The sequence below is a fragment of the Oppia nitens genome, unplaced genomic scaffold (genome assembly GCF_028296485.1).
Source record: "Oppia nitens isolate AA-2021 unplaced genomic scaffold, nextdenovo-longstitch-racon4-pilon3 scaffold17_pilon_pilon_pilon, whole genome shotgun sequence".
NCBI lineage: Eukaryota > Metazoa > Arthropoda > Arachnida > Sarcoptiformes > Oppiidae > Oppia > Oppia nitens.
The window spans coordinates 1,701,445-1,719,283 of NW_026533196.1; the positions used below are offsets into that span (position 1 = coordinate 1,701,445).

The 17,839-nt window shown below is 25.5% G+C and overlaps 1 protein-coding gene across 1 annotated transcript; it reads right to left on the reverse strand.

The window, feature by feature from the left end:
• Positions 1-2,739: 2,739 nt before the first annotated feature.
• Positions 2,740-13,762, reverse strand: LOC128965316 (solute carrier family 15 member 1-like). Its single transcript, XM_054311982.1, has 12 exons — positions 13,690-13,762; positions 13,360-13,498; positions 9,699-9,840; positions 9,407-9,481; positions 9,269-9,328; positions 8,876-9,179; positions 8,732-8,809; positions 8,569-8,658; positions 7,505-8,443; positions 7,281-7,418; positions 6,537-6,644; positions 2,740-3,019 (listed from the first exon to the last, which is right to left on the reverse strand). The coding sequence occupies exons 1-12, from the start codon at positions 13,690-13,692 to the stop codon at positions 2,753-2,755; spliced, it is 2,343 nt and encodes a 780-aa protein (XP_054167957.1). The 5' UTR covers positions 13,693-13,762; the 3' UTR covers positions 2,740-2,752.
• Positions 13,763-17,839: the final 4,077 nt, after the last annotated feature.

Sequence of the window (17,839 nt, forward strand, 5' to 3'; positions counted from 1 at the left end):
AGACATCCAATATAAAATAGTTGATTATTAATGCAAAACGAAATATTCAAATTAATAATAAAAATTTCTTATATTTTTAATTAAATTTGGTTTATATAAGCAGTTTATATAACGATAACGTTAATAATGAAACTGAATTTATGACTTAAATTAGTTAACAAACTTTTATTTATATCGCACACTAAAATTCATTGCCTTTTAAAAACATTTTGTTGTGTAAAGTCATTAAGTTTTTCAATTGATTTTTCTTAATGTTTGGGTCTTTTCGTTGAGAAAAAACCACTACAAAAATAAGACGCTGTTGTGTGTGTGTGTGTGTGTGTGTGTGTGTGTGTGTGTATGTGTGTGTGTGTGTTTGTGTAGTAAATATATAGCTTTAGGACGAAACAAGCACTTGTAGACAGCCTTTTAATATCCACCCAATGGTCCGCCCGTCTAATGATTACATTAAGATTACATTCACTATAAACACAGTGTTTGCCAACAAAACTTACAAAACATTTTTAAAAACATAACATCCATTCAGATATTATTGAAAGACAACTTAAATGCATATATTTAAAAAATGTACAGAAGAATATTTAGTATTTGTGTGTTATGTTTAAATTTACCGCAAAAATATTTGATATTATTTAGATAACAGGTATATATATATATATAAGTTTGGTGAGCGCCTGGATGTAAAAAATAATTGACTTGCGAGGCTAAAATTAGAAATCCAGGGGCTCTATTAGAAATAGACTAAAGTGCATGATTGCTGCATTGGACAGTTAAATACAATACTTAAAATGATCGATATTTAAAAAAAATATTTATACAAATATATATACATATATATGAAAGAGACTTATAAGCCATCATATATATTATTCCACACAATATTAATCCACATTTCACGCGTTATCGTCCATAACCAACAACAATACATTCCTATGTGAGTCCGTGAACTAATCGTGACTTGTATTAGATATCGTTAATATCGTGACAAATAGGTAATCTCTCAGTGGTGGTGGTGGTGGAGGTAGTGGTACTGATCCCATGGCATATACAATATCTTACACACATTTTCTTCTCTAACGTGTATATACCTCTCAACCAGTTATAAAGACTAATAAAATATAACTCACGACACATACAGCACACACACACACACACACACACACACACACACACACACACACACACACACACACACACACACACACACACACACACACACACACACACACACACACACACACACACACACACACACACACACACACACACATAGTAATGATTGCATACTTAAAAATCTCTCAAACCTACAGTCAAACAGAGAAATTCACAATAATTTAGCCAAAAAAAAAACTTTTAAGATTTGTTGTATTGTAAGACAAGTTTAGACCACTTGCTGTTAGCATTTCATTCATTCTCTTAAATAAATTATTAAATTGAAAGTAGTTTTGAGTCGGCATTTGCCTCCAAAAAAAAGTGATGCATTATATCGTACGGCAATTGCATTACTTTTCTACGATATATTGTTTGGTCACTAATATGCCGGTCGACTGTCCGATAGAGAATGGATAGCATCGGTTGCACCTATTGGTAGTCTCATACAAATCACAAGCTTACATATATTAGGCATTAATCACTTACATCACAATATATTGAAAACTATTGTTGTTGATTGCAAATGAGCTCAGGGATGACTTTCATGAGTACTATTAGAGGAGTGATTCAACGCCAACAAAAAAAAGTTTTAGTGGACTCTCTCTTTCTTTCTTTCTTTCTGTCCTTTATTAGTCTTTCACTAGTTATCAATAGCTACGTTGGACATCACTGGACAGCACAGGAAGAAACCTTTTAACTCATTGAATAAACTATTTGTGTGTCTGTCCATCACTCATAGCCATCTATAGAGGGCTATTTCCACACCTGTCCAGCTCTTCTACCCTATTATGCAACCAAAGTTAAAATATTGCACTCAATTTGAATGCTAGACGAGGACAGTGAGCTAAATATAGTGACTCTAAATAATACAGCACTCAATTCAATGGACATTAATGTCCTAACCTATGAATGGACACAAAGCTATTGAAGTATTGATGTTATGACACAAACATTATATCAAACAAAAAATCCATCAGTAAATGCATTTTTATATGATTTCAATAGTTTTCAAATATAATATTATTTATTTTGCTTATTATTATCAAGTCTTTCAAAACTTCAAATATTTTATCTTTTAAAATGAAATCTTTTACATAAAAAAAATCTTCTCTTCATATATAATAATAATAATACAAATATTCAATATTCAATAAAAAAAATTACAAAAGATATTATTATTAAATGTATAATTTGAATATATATTGCATATATGATGTAAATTTATATGATATTTGTGTTAATGCTATATTTGTTAAAATTTAATGTTAAGAAAAGTCATTTAAAATAAATTACAAATATTAGTAAAATATACCATAAAGTATATGATACTGTATAATTTTTTTTGTATTTATTTTTCCAAAAAAAAATCCATATACTTTATATAATATAAATAATAAATGTATATTTCAATTGACACAAAAAATTATTGCATAATTTTACTAATTGTATAAAAACAATTAATTGATAAAATTATCTACACATTATAATTTGTATTACTTTAAAAGTAATATTTATAAATATATATATATATATAATTGTGGATAAATAAAATAAAAATCAGTAATCAATGTACTTAAAGATGTTTTGTATTAATTAGATCTCAAAATTTGGTATCCTCTTCATGAAAGGCCTCGTTTGCGATACCATTGGTGTTATTGTCATTGACTTGGTTTGGGTCCTCTTTATTAGTCTTTCCGTTCAAATGAGTACTTTTCTCTTCATTAGTGTCATTGTAAACGCTTGTTGTTGTTGTTGGTGTAGTTTGTGTGATGTGAAGGGGTCGGTAAGGGACATAAAAGTAAGCCATTATAGCGAACACAATCATATCGGCCACCATAAGACCGGCGAAGAAGAAAAATTCGTAGGACTGGAGGTAAAGTCAAGAAAAGTGTAATCAATAAGTTTAAAAGTCATGACATTTTAGTCTTTAACTTATTTCTCTCCCAGAGTTCTCCCTCTCTTTAAATGTCATATTATAAGCTATTTAAGTATTTTTATTTGTCTTACGTATAGTTAATTTTGACTTAAAAGTGCAAAAAATAAGTTAAGAATCAAAAAGAAAAGCGAATTCAGAGATAATGAATAATATTTAGTGTGAGTTTAAGGCTTAAAATAAAATAAAAAAGTCGATAATTAAGGCTCACATCTCTCTCACATATATTAGCCTTCAATGCATTCTCTCTCTCTCTCTCTCTCTCTCTCTCTCTCTCTCTCTCTCTCTCTCTCTCTCTCTTTATTGAAATCAAAGGCATTTTCTTCAGATGTAATCTCAAATGATTTTTGGAGTTTGTATTAGGAGTAGTAGTGGTAGTAATAGTGATAGCAATAGTTAGTCAGAGAGCCATTAAAACTATTTTATGATAGCATGAGAAAGTCCGGAGGGCATGACTGGCTCAGGTAGAGGTGGATGTGTTGGATATGCTGTGATGTGATGTGATGGGGGCAGACCGGCCACTGCTCTCACACATACATACATAAGATGCAAGATATAAGACCCACAACACTGGCTAATGCAATGAGTCTTTTATCTTAAAACTCAGTCAAAAAGGCCAGCAAAACATGTTAGTGCTCTCTCTCTCTCTCTCTCTCTCTCTCTCTCTCTCTCTCTCTCTCTCTTCGGGTCCCGACATCAAGTAGTCTAATGTTTGATTATGCATACAGTAGTAGTGGGCTCGGCGTCAATTGCAGGACTACCTTACTTTTGCAGACCTTTTCATTACCAGCCCATCCATTGATGGATAAAAATATTATAAATAATAAAAATAATTAATGCTTTTAATGCTTCGCCTCTTATTATTTGGAAATTAAGATTAACTTCTCAGACGTCTCTCTCATCTTAAATATTCTGCAATCTATCGTTGAATTATATGTTTAATTATATTCTCACAGATTGTTATATGTTTTTAAAAATCAAATGCAATTGCATTCACTGTTTTTTATCATTAAATACATAGGAAGTTAATTGTAGATATTTTTATGTTTAAAATAGCAAGAAATAGTTTAAAATAGTTTTGTTGTGCAAAATATACATTTTTGCCAATCAATTGTAAAAATTGTTAGTTGTAATGGTCTGTACATTAGTATTAGATGTGGCACTGGCTGTTAGGTTAGACTATGACTGTTGGCTAATACATAGAGAGACAGTGAGTTTGGTGTTCGGCTAATATCAAAGCTATTTGGATGGAAAGGCATCGAAACATATCAAGCATTTGGCAAAAAAGGTAGTGCCAAACAAATGTACAAAACTACAAACTATATAACTATAAGATATTAGTAGCGCTGAAAACATACAAATCATGTTTTCAGAGAGAGAGAGAGAGAGAGAGAGAGAGAGAGAGAGAGAGAGAGAGAGATGAGATGAGATGCCATAAGAGTTATTATTGAAGCCCTCCTCCACCTGTCAGAGTAGTGCAGACTTTTTATATTTGAATTGTTGGTTGTGTTGGCTATTATGTTGTTTAGCTGAGGGCTCTCTGAGCGAAATGTAATTAACCTCCGCTATAGCCGTGAGGGTGTAATCGCATTCATTTTGCTTCTGAACTTAAGAAACTTGTTTTAGTACACGAAATATATGTCTGAACACCACGTAATACACCAGCACTGGGCTATTGTGGGCGGGAATAAACGGCCGAACCAAGAGATGCCAGCGTAACGACCACTGAATAGCACTCCTTTAACTGGATTGCCATTTGTGTGCACCTCTTATAGCGACAACATCTTAACAGACAATACACAACAATTGCAGAACAAAAAAATGACTCCAATTATCATTAGAGCCCTAATGTTGTTCACTCTATTTGCTAGAAATACCTTTACATACTATACACCAGCCCTATCCCTATCCCTTTCCCCTATACCTACACCACCAGCGGCAGGCCTTACGCTAAGGTATGCACTACTCCTACACACAAATATATTGAAAAATACAATATACAGCTATTGACAGTAAAATTGGGCAAAGATTTTACAAAATGCAAATCAATACTTAATAGTCCTCTCGAGAGTGTCTTTGACGGTAAAATGCATTTAACTGTTAAAACATAAGAAATGAAAAGAGAAAAAAATGTTTTATTTATTGTCTCTTATTTTTGTTTCGTTTAAATTCAATGGTTTTCCGTAAAAGACTATTCAATGAGAAGACTATGTGGACTAACAAAAACCTAAAGAAATACAACAAAAAATAGTTTGCAATGAATTCCCATTTTGTTTATTAATATTATGCTAAACAATGCATACATTTTATGTTGGTATACAAGCAGTCACCGGGCAATCAATAAGAAAAATCGGTTTTTTGCATTTTATCAATGAATTTACAAAAACAAACCAAACACACATACACTCACATACAAACATCCATTAAAAATATCCATAAATTTAAATAAACTTAACTATTAGTTTAAGTGATTAGTATTTCGATGAGATGTTAATTTCAAATGTTTTTATGATTATATATTTATAAGTTTTTTATGAGTGATAACAATCGGCCGACACTTAAAATCGTTAAGTTAGTTGAACTGTAAATTAATTGATTCAATGTATTAAAGAGATTCTAGGTTTTTAAATGCTATATTAAAGGATCGCTTGTTTAAAGTGAAATAACTTCACTAATTTTTGATAAGATTTTCCATGAATTCAACGGTAATTTGTTTATATATATATATATATCAGGTATAAAAGACAAAAACCAGATTTTGCTAAAATAAATATTTTACATTTAATATATAGTATAAATCACCCAAAAATTAATTATAAGTTTTTTTGTTACCCAGAAATATCTCTACATTTTTATGTGGTCTCTAAAAACTAATTCACTCATTCACTCACTCATTCACTGACAGTCATATTTGGGGATAATTTCCAATTTTCATATGAAATAACAGCAAATAGTTTGGGCACTAATAGAAAATACCCCCCATTGGGTTGTCGGGGGAGTCATTCAGGTAAACGTTAAGTCAATTTTTCAAACTCAACACAAAAATCTCTTCTTTCTTATCGTTTATTTCCATCTCTTTAAAGACTTTGAATTTTTTTCATTTACTTATATTTTTCTTTTCATTTGATTTTTCAGTATTTCTGAGTAAAACTTTAATAAATTATTATTTTTGTTGTACTAAACAAAAAAAAAACGAGATTAAAATTAACTGACACAACAAAGGCATAACTAATATGACTTGAATTTTACAACTAATTTGTATCATTTTAACAGAGGGAAAGAAAGAGAGACAATATATAAATAAATAAATAAAAGAGAGAGAGAGAGAGAGAATTTTTTTTTTAAAAATTACTTCAATATATTAAATAATAATATTGTAAATCATTGAAGATTAATGTCAATGCAATTACTGATTATAATAAATACCGTAATGTTTTGAATGTTATCTCACCTGAACTTCAAATATACGGGCAGAGGATATGATGACAATTATTAGATTACCGAAAGCCACAGTCAATAGCCAGGCGGCCGTCAGTACCGCCTTCATGCTGGCCGGTGCCTGAAATTTGTTTTTATCATTAACTATATATTTCAATAATATGTCTATTTTTAAATGAATGTATATATTTTAAAGTAAAATCTTACACATTATAAGTTTTGGTTGATATAAATTACTAATTATTTACAAACTTTATTTTTTTCAAAATATACTATTTTCTTATACTGGTAATTTTTAATAAATAAATTTAATTAATTAATTAATTAAACTTTTTATTGCAAAATTAATATTAAATAAATTATAAAACTTAAACATTAAGTTTGCCATTTCTTTGTTAAAAATTCACCTGGCTAAAATTATCTAACTAGTTTCTATTAACAAATATAGTTATAAAATTAGATAGTATATTTTATTATTACAATATCTACGTTTACTCTGATATTGATAATAATTTAATCCTAAACATTAATAAACTGCAAATACAGGTCCAATTGCACTGTAAGATATTGCTAATGCCCTCCAATGGGTACTTTTCCTATTAAAACTGTAAAAACTTTTTTTAATGCTAATAAACTGTAAAACTTCTACTGTATAACTGCTTTTTATCTTAATTTAAGTTATTATCTTAGATTTAATTTTTTAGAAAATAAAATAAATACATTTATAAAAGTTTTTATCTTAAATGCAATTAATTACCTGAGAATAAGAAAACTCTAATCCAGTGATTGAAAACATGATTTCTCCGCCCGTTATAATCGAGTACTGAATTATTTGCCAAAACATTGAAACGGAATTAACTTTAACCACATTATGTGTAACCACTCGGAAGGTGTTCTGATTGTTGGTCAGTCATTCAAATGATTTTGTTTTAATTTTATTATTTTTTTAATATATAAATAAAATGAAAAAAATAAGCAAACCTTTGTGTAATCTCCGGCAACAATAATAATATAAGAGCCTCCCTGTCCAAACTGCAAATCAGTGGATACTTCTCTATCGCCACCACTTGTGGATCCGTTTCGCAACAAAAACAGCTCATACTTTCCGCCGCTTTTGACGTCGATATCACTCTTATAAGTAGTATAACCGGCGACACCGATACCATTGTCGCCCAAATCAAATGCTGACACCTGTTCTACGGAAAAAGCTTTCGAAAAGTCTTTTGTCTTAAACAAAAATCTCGGAACTGATGGATCGGTTACTAAGTCGACGTTCTTTAAATTGAATACAACGGCAGCGTTTGCACCGCCCTTATCAGTCTTACTCAAAATATTAGTAAAATTAAATATCTCGATGTTTGGATCAGCTGAACATATATTTTCGGTTATCATAAAGATGACTCCCGTATCAAACTTTCGGTTTACATCTACAGTATAAACCTTTTGATTACATCCCGGTATTATTGCATTTTCATCTAATGTTATCGTAAACTTAAGATTATTATTTAGATCATTAAGTTTAAGATTTTCTCTAATAAATAGATTATAGCTCTCAATTGTGGCATCTTTTTCAGGTATGAGCGGACTATCGATTTTGATGCTTGCGTTGAGACCGTTGACAACTGTCCAATGAATTTGATTGGGCTTTAGCTCAGGCGGTAATTCGCTTTCAATGGATAACTGGAAGAAACCGCAGACACAGAAGGCGATGGCCGCAAAAATACCGCCCGTAACGATGCGCTGAAGAGGTTTCCTTAAGAAATTGAATTTTGCGCACAACGGGTACACACCGTACTCGAAGATTGGTATAAACAATATAATTAATATGGGATTCACCACTTGAATCTGATCCGGTTTTATACGATATACACCAAAAAAGTTACCGTCCATTGTTGACGCTTGTAATGTCCATCGGGAACCCTAAACATCAGATTAGAATAAATAATTCATTATTTATTATATTTAAATAATTTTAATTTATGTATACATAAAGTTTGATATTATTTAAATATTTTAATTATTTATTTAAGACTTGGATGACAAACCTGTTGATCAAAAAGTGCCCAAAATATAGGAAGTGGTAAATATAGAAACAATACTCTCATCAATGCTTTTATGTCGCCTATTGTTTGTGCCTAAAGAGATAGAAAATTATTTAAATGTTGAAACATTGTAACTCTTTATTTGAAAATTTCAAACAAATCATACATCAAACTTGTCGTCCGCATAGTCTAACCAATGATCTCTTTTAGGCATTCGTTTAAACCATTTTCTTGACAATGATATCTGAAAATTAGTTAAACATTTAATATCATTAATCATAAAATAAAATAAAATCCTTATATTACTAACAAAAACGCATTGAACCACTTGGACGACAACGCTGTCCTTTTTTGGCGGAACCATAACATAGTCGGTAATAAACTTTCCCAAAACAAACAAAATCAGTGCAACAATCATGAGAGCCGCCGGTACGCCAAATGCCAGTGGAAAACAACTCGTGCTATTGAAACACTTGACGTCTTCGCGCAAAATTGGTGTCAAAAATGTGGACAATAGACTGCCGGCATTGATGGAGATGTAGAAGAGTGAGAAAAACTTTTGTAGTTGGCTTTCCTGTCCCGGACCAAACTGGTCGCCACCAAATGCCGATACACTTTAGATGATAATAAAGTGATTATGTGATTAATTTTTTTAAAGAAAATTTATATAAAAAAAATTATCTCAATTTTTACGGCACATTACCATGGTTTTATTCCTCCCGTTCCCAATGCTATCGCCACTAATCCGACCCATGTTACTGGTCTATCATATTTAGTTTATATGATTAGTTAGCTCTTAATTATTTATTTTAATTGAAAATATATAATGTATATGACATACTTTGAGACCAAATATGATGAATACGACAAAAGTATGTTACCGATGGCATAGAGTATTGAAATGTATAAAATGGTTCTGTTTTTAAATATATATATATATATATATTATAATAATAATAATAATAATAATAATAATAATAATAGTAATAATAATAATTTTTATTTCATATTATTATTAATTAAGCAATTATTGTTCTCATTATGTTATTACTAAATGTTATTAATTAATTCTATGTTTTATTATTTTATATAAATATATACTTTTTTTTAAAAAAGTTTTAAATGAGATTCACCTAAATTTTCCGAGAAATGAATCGGCAATAATAGCGCCGATAACTGGTGTGAAATAACAGGCCATTGCAAAGATATGGTAGTACTCTGTCGACTCATTTTCGTTATACAGTAGTATATCACGAAAAAAGAGGACAAGAATTGCTGTAATACAAAGATATTACAATTTTGATTAGTTTTAGTTATCAATTTAAAAACTAATGTAAATAATTATATATATATATACTGTATATATAAAATAAATTAATATATATAATTATAAATAAATATGTTATGTCCAAATAAATTATTTTTCAAATGTTATTGTGTTTTAATGCTAAATAACTTTGGTTTCAAAAGTGACAGTAATGTTCAAATGACAGATATATTTTTTAATTTAATTTTTATAATATATGTAGTATTTAAAATTGATCTCATTTTTTGGTTAAATTGTTAGTTATGTATTTTTAATGACATTTATAAATATATATTTTTATGAAGCCATAAAAAATGTACGGTAATTATAACTTGTAATAATAAAAAAAATTGTATAATTTAATTTAAATTCATTTGTGTCATTATATATATATGTTTTTATTTTATTGTCATACATTGTATAATTTTTATTTTTCAAACAAAAAAAACAATTGTGTCAAATAATAAATATGATGATAAAATTAAAAATCACTAAAATTAATGATTAAGTTAAAGATGAAATGTATAAAAGTTGAATAGTATCAATATCCTATTATTTAAAGATTATTATTATAATAAATATTAATCATGTGTATGTTTTTACATTAAAATTAATTTTATATTGTTTTTGTTTAGTTATTTTTTTAAATAATAAATATACAAATAAATATTTAGTTCATTTTTAGATTTAAATATGTTATTTGAAATGACAAAATTAAGTGTATAATGCATATAAAAATTTTACATAAAAATAATATAATAGTTAATCTTTAATTTATTTTTTTTAAATAGTAAAATTAGTTATCATAAATAAATTAAATGCTAAAAGTTATAAAATAATTTAATGATAAACTTATTTTTTGCATATATTATTATAGATTTACAGTATATTAGACACAAAATGTCAGTAAATTATGGGTATAATTACCCTTAAAATACAGTAACGTTAAGTGACTGAGAAAAATATTGGTTTTATTTTTGTTATTTATTTATCAAATTATGTCTTTAAAACATGTGAAAAAAACATTTACAGATATTTAATTTTCAACCAAATGATTATAAATATATATAAATCCTTTAATAATGGTATAATTTTTTTATTTACTTATATATTTGAGACACAATAGGTTTTAAATTAGAGGTCAAACCTAAGCTAAAGGCATTAAATAGGAGACTAAAGTAGTGACTGACAAACCAGTAAGTTATGGTTTATTTTGATGTCATTATTATTTTATTTTATCGGTGTTTTATATTTTATTTGGTTAACAATAAAGTTAATAAACTATTAAACTACGATTTATATACAATTATAATATAATGGTAATACTAATTTGCATTTTATGACCTCAATTGTATTTATGTGTGTATGTGTGTGGATAGCACAGGTAGTTATTGGTCTACCCTCTAGTAAGCCTTAACCTTGAAATTTCAATTTTTACGGCCAAAAACATTTGTTTAAGTTGTTGTTAAACAAAATTATAATAACAATAATTATCAGATATTCACTGAATATACTCTAAGACAAGACCCATGAAGTTTAAATTGAGACAAAACATGATTAATGGCTATTGAATTGAAAAATATTAATTAAAATTTCTCTAATAGTAAATCTTATATTAAAAAACTCCATTAGAAGTCATTTAAACATTCATTAAAATGCATTCAATGAATGGTTGGCCAGACATACAAAAGCGTTAATGCAATTTACTCTAATTATTATTATTTGTTACATTAGATATAAACCCATATTAAAAATGTTTTTCATAATTTTCATATTAATAATATAATTGTATAAATATTTTAAGATATGTAACCAATACATAGATTATATCAGATAAAAATAATACAATATACTGTACTGTATTATATACATTGTATAATATATTAGTGATATATAGATTTATAAATTTACTAAAAATAATATTCTCTATGCTCTAATTGATTAGATAACTACATTTTAATTAAATTCAAGTTTCATCTATTTTTTATAGATATTTATTTATTAGTACTTTTTAAGTGCTATTATTTGTATAAAGAAAAAATGTATTGTAAGTAAATTTATGCTTCAATATCACCCGTTTAATAGACCCGCCTAAACAAAGCAATTACAATAATAATAAATATCATATAATTATTTTTAGTTTTTGTTACAATAAAAATATCAGTTTTTGAAATCAATGTCAGAGATAAAGTTAATTAAGTTGATAGACACCGATTGATAACATCGCTAAACATTATAATATGTATATAACATTAATTAAATTAAATTTTTGAGTTGTTTTTTAATTAATAGGTAAATTTACTGTATCTATTAATATTTAGTTTTTTGCAGGTCCTTTTTATTTTTTATTTCTATGTATAAATATTGCAAAAAAATATTTAAATAAATGTTTAAATTAAACATTTAGAAATTTTAATATATATATATATATATATATTTGAATAAAACATAATTACATGTATAAATATATATAATTTATGTATTTTTATGTATTAAATTCATAAATTAATAATAATATTTTTAAAAATTTTATTTAATTGAATTTAATTTAATTGAATTTAGGACACATGGCATTATTTGAAAACATGTTATTAATATTGCACTGTACTGTATTGTACTATATTTTAACTGTTAAATTAAAAAATGGCTAATATTTTAATTTATTGAAATACTAAATTTATTCTATCTGTTTGTCCATTTATTATTGTTTCCAAAATAAACACTTATTATGTTATTGTAATTGTTTCTAATTATTTGAATATTTCGTGATTTTCAGTTAATTTAAAATCATTTTCAGAAAAAAAATCTATTTCTAAAAAACAGAAAATATAATTTTTAATTGACTTTGATTTTGATTTTGATTTTACTATTACTATTATGTATATTATAAATAATAAAAATAATAATATAAATATATGTTTTGTACTTTAAAAAATTACTTTAAAAAACACAAATTTTCCAAATTTAGCATTAATTTTGATTTAAGTAAAATAAAGTTATTAATGGAAATAATATAAATTATATCATGAATTTTTATGATTGCTTATTAGTTTTTAACAGATGCTATAAGAATATATTATATAAGATTAATAAAGATGTTAAAATACTAAAATTTATATATAATAGATATTAGTTTAATAAAAATATTTAATTAAAATTTTTAGATAAAATTGTTGTCATTTCTATAATATTTACTTTATATAGGTGTGCGAACATAATGAGAAAAAGGGTTATTTAATAAAAATTACATATTTAATGTTTTCAGATAAACATATTTAACTAAAAACCACTAAATCATGTTTTATCGCCAAAATCGTTAAATATAATTACAATTTAAGAAATTATGTTTATTTTTACTTTAAAACAGCAATATATAAAATTAATGGTAAATAGATTTTAACAAATGATATCATTCTAAACAAACAATAGAAGTAAATTTGCATAAATATTATAGTAATGATAATTTTTATTGTATAAAAAATGTATACCTTTTGCTCCATAGTATGAGAATCTCTCGCAAAATTCATTACCGATTATGAATGCTATGGAAAGTGGATATTTCTGACCCTTCTTTGGCACTTCCAGTTGATCCTCATTGTTGTTATCGATAGACTTTTTCTTCTCATCCTAAAAATATATCAACAATTTTTGTATTTTTATCATTTAGTATTCATATTGTTTGCTTAGATTTTCTTTGTTTGTTTAATTAGCTATTTTATCTAAAATAATATTTTTCAATAAAATTATGATATAACTGTAAATTACAGAATTTGTAACAATCTATTAATATAATATATATATTATTAAAAATGACTTACCATTTCAAGTGGTATATCTTATATTGCACTCCAATTGAGAGTGAATTATAAACGATTTTTTTTGTATATTTTATATGACACTAACTTTTTTTAAATATTTTAATTGTTTCACAGAAAATATTTACTTGAAAACACTGTATTTTAATTATTAAATAATAAAATTTTAAATTGTTTTGTGAGCAAACGTGAAATGCTATTAATAATAATTTTATTATTATTATTATAGTCACTTAAATAATAAATAAATGATAAAAAGCATAAAGCACTTTGTTTTTATTATTTCAATTATGAGATATTATTAATATGTATCACAATTTAATAACAATATTAATAGTGATAAAAATAAGTGTCGAAACTTTTATTTATAACATAAAGAGAAAAATGTTTTGTTATCATTAAATAAAATAAAACTTTTTTTAAGTCTAATGAACTAAACGGATGCACTGCAAGATGTCATGTGTAGAGTAAGTGCAAACATATCAGTTGTGTAGACCAGACAAACATCCCAAATAAGTGGTCCAAAAATAGTGATACAGTTTCCCCAAAAACCAAACAAAAATAGTATGGATTTAAGGGTAATTGTGTGACGAAAGTCGGTGTATCTAAAGATTTTGAAAAAATAAAGTCTTTTCTATTAATAGTGTAAATGATTAGTAGATTTGTGGCAAAGATATGAATCAACTAAAGTATAGACAGGAAGAAGAATAAGAATAAAAAAGGAAAACTTTCTCTCAAAAGAATTAGTATTTAAAAAATAATTATAAATATATTGAAAGTAGGGATGAGTTGATAAAAAAGCAAAGCATAGCATAAGGTGTGGGAAAATGAGAACCAATTTTGGTACCGATTGATGATAATAACGATGCTTTCAGTTAGGTTTATGTGTGTGGAAATGAATCTTCAAAAAACATACACAACAATTATATACATTACTATAGTATAGAGTATTATATAATAATAAATAATATATATATATATATATATAACACAATAATAATAATAATACAAATATATAGTGAAAGACACGAGACTCGCAATCAGAGAGTGTGTTATTAGAGTGCGGGTTATGCCGTCTTTTGTGTGCCGTTTATACAGACTATGGACTCGGCTTATAGTTTACTATATTTTAGTAGGAGATGTAGTGTTTGAGCAAAACATGTTCTCAATAGTACTGCTATTGAGGCGAATGACTCTTTGGAAAAAAACTAAATAAAAAACGTGAAGCAGATGTTAGACAAGTTTACACACATATACTGATCCCTATTTAATACTATTTATTATTATTATTATTATTAAAATACATATTACTATTTCAATCCTTTATGTTCAGAGAGTTGTGTAGTCTATTATCCCATACATACCATCACCTAAAACCGTGTCTCACATCTCCAGTCTATTTCATATATATTCTGTGTATTGTTGTTATCAGATCTGAATCACTATCTATTTCTAACCGCAACTCACTTTGAAACTTGAATAGCGATTAATGAAACTTTTGAATTTAAGTCAAAACAAACTTTTATTTTAAAAATAATAATAATTTCTTCACCAAAAAATAAATAAAATACTGTTTATCAAACATGTGTTTATTACAGTTATTTTTAAATAAATTTCAGGTAAAACTAAAAAAAATATTATTTATTTTGAATTTTACATTTTTTCTGTATAATTGAGGCATAAACTACTGAAAATGAATTGACGACTTTTTCATAATAATTGATCATGGGGGTTTTATATAATAACTGTGATTGAAAACATTGAAAATTAATGTTAAAATGTGCACTATTTAAATAAAAAATGCTATTTTATTATTATTATTATGAATTACCACAAAAATATGGCATTCATTCATTGTTCACTTTATTGTTCAGATTTATTATTTAATTAATAAAAAGTTTTGAAATAATAAAACTAATAATGAAAACTATTTACTTATTGTTAATCAAAAATTTTGACAATTATCAAAATGAATTATTAATTGTGGACATCCTTTTTGATAAAATGGGGAAAAATAAATTTCTAGTATTTTAATGACAAAAAAACACTTACCCTATATATTGTAATATTTAATAAATGTTTTGCATTGAAAATAATAAAAATTTGCTGACATTAATAAACAATAATTGTATTGCATTACTATAAACACCTGTTTAACATAAAATATCGTCACAAATAAATATTTTAATAAATGTCAACATTTTATTAATTTAAAACACAAAATTTTTTATTGAATATTAAAATATCATTTTACTAAAATAAAATAATAGATATAATTACTATTACAAAAATGGCATATTAAACAAATATAAGATAGCATATTATGAAATTATTTTAAAAATAAAATGTCGTAATTAAATTTTACAATTAAAAGTTGTCTATAATTACACAATTTCTAATTAAGACATTTATTTAGTATTTTTCACTTATGCAGTCAAACGATGAATTGCTATTTATGTATATTTACTAATAATTATTATGTTTATCAATAATTCTGTAAATTAAAGTTTATATTTAATTTGAGATAAGGTTTTCAATCTTTGATTATAACTTCTATTAATAATCTATGAATTCCAACACTTAGTGAAGTTAAACCACAAGTTATTATTGTATTAGTTGTGAGTGTTTTGGTTCAATATAACTATCAAAAAAGGAAATTTCAAATCAAAGTATTATAACATTTATTTATGTATCTAATGTCAGACAAATTTCAATTATCTGTAAAAATAAACAAACAAAAAATTTGATTATTATTAGTAATGTTATCGTGAAAAGTTCAAACAAAAATTTATGAAATAATAAAATATTACCAACTCATTTTGTACATCAATTTAATTTTATATTTACTTATATATATATTATGAAGGTTAGCATTGAAAGTAATCATAAAAATAATAATGATGTGTACTTGTAATAGATATATATATCATGCTTATAGTTATGCAATTAAAAAATATATCATCTCTTTATAGTTATGTAAATGAATTACTTATATTATACTTAAAATAGTCTCCTGAATACCAAATACTAAATATATTTATAAATATATAAACGATATATAATTTAAATATATTGTGTTTATTTTAATACATAGTCCTTAAAAATTGTTTTGTTTATAAGGTTATACATGATTAGGAATTATAGAGAATATTATAAATTTAGTTATATTTATAATACCAATATTATGGTTATAATTTTGACCCTTTTCCCTGTAAATTGCCTCATATTTCTAGCCATTTATTTTTAGTTAGTTTTTCTTTTTATGATCTGATTGCTTTTTTGGTAAATGATATTATGAATTATCATTATTTTATTATATACCGTAAATAAGTAATTTATATTTTTTGTGTGTACGCGGATTGTTTTACTTAAAAATATATTTTGTGTTTTAATAGTAATTTTGATGTATTTAGTTTATTATAGTGTCTCTCTTTAACTAAAAAAAGTAATAAAATATATAATTCTTAGAAATTACAAATAAAATAAATTAAAATTTTATATAACTACTTGTAAGATACAAAAAAATACAATCTTAAATTCTCCAAAAATAATCACAATTAACAAAAATTTTGCAATATTTTACAAGATTAACATTATTTACAGTGAAAGTTTGGCACATATTTCCTGAAAGTCTAAAACAAATATTTTTTATTATTTATATTTTTTCGATGATAAGATACGATGAATATACAAAAATGTTTATGAATATTATATTTATATTAAAAATTATAAATAAATAAAAAACTTTAAAAGCTATTATTTCATATAACAATCTATTTGTGTAATCATTAAACAAAATCTGAAATGCATTGCAAACAATAACACATTTATCGATGAACTCATGGGGTAATCGACTTAGCCTTCAATTAGTCTTTTATATAATGATAATAACAATAATAAAACTTAAACAAAACTAAAAATTTTTATTTAGCATTAAATATCTATTATTATTAGTTTTATTTTTATTATTGCCACAAAATGGAAAAAATGTTTAATTTTAATAAATTGCTTAGAAATAATCAATAAAATTAGAGCAAATAAACAACTTATATTATATATGCAAACATTATTTTAATAAGTTTTTTCGTATTTTAATTTATTTAGACATCACATTTATTAAAAATAACAATATTATAAATGGAAGATTATTTTA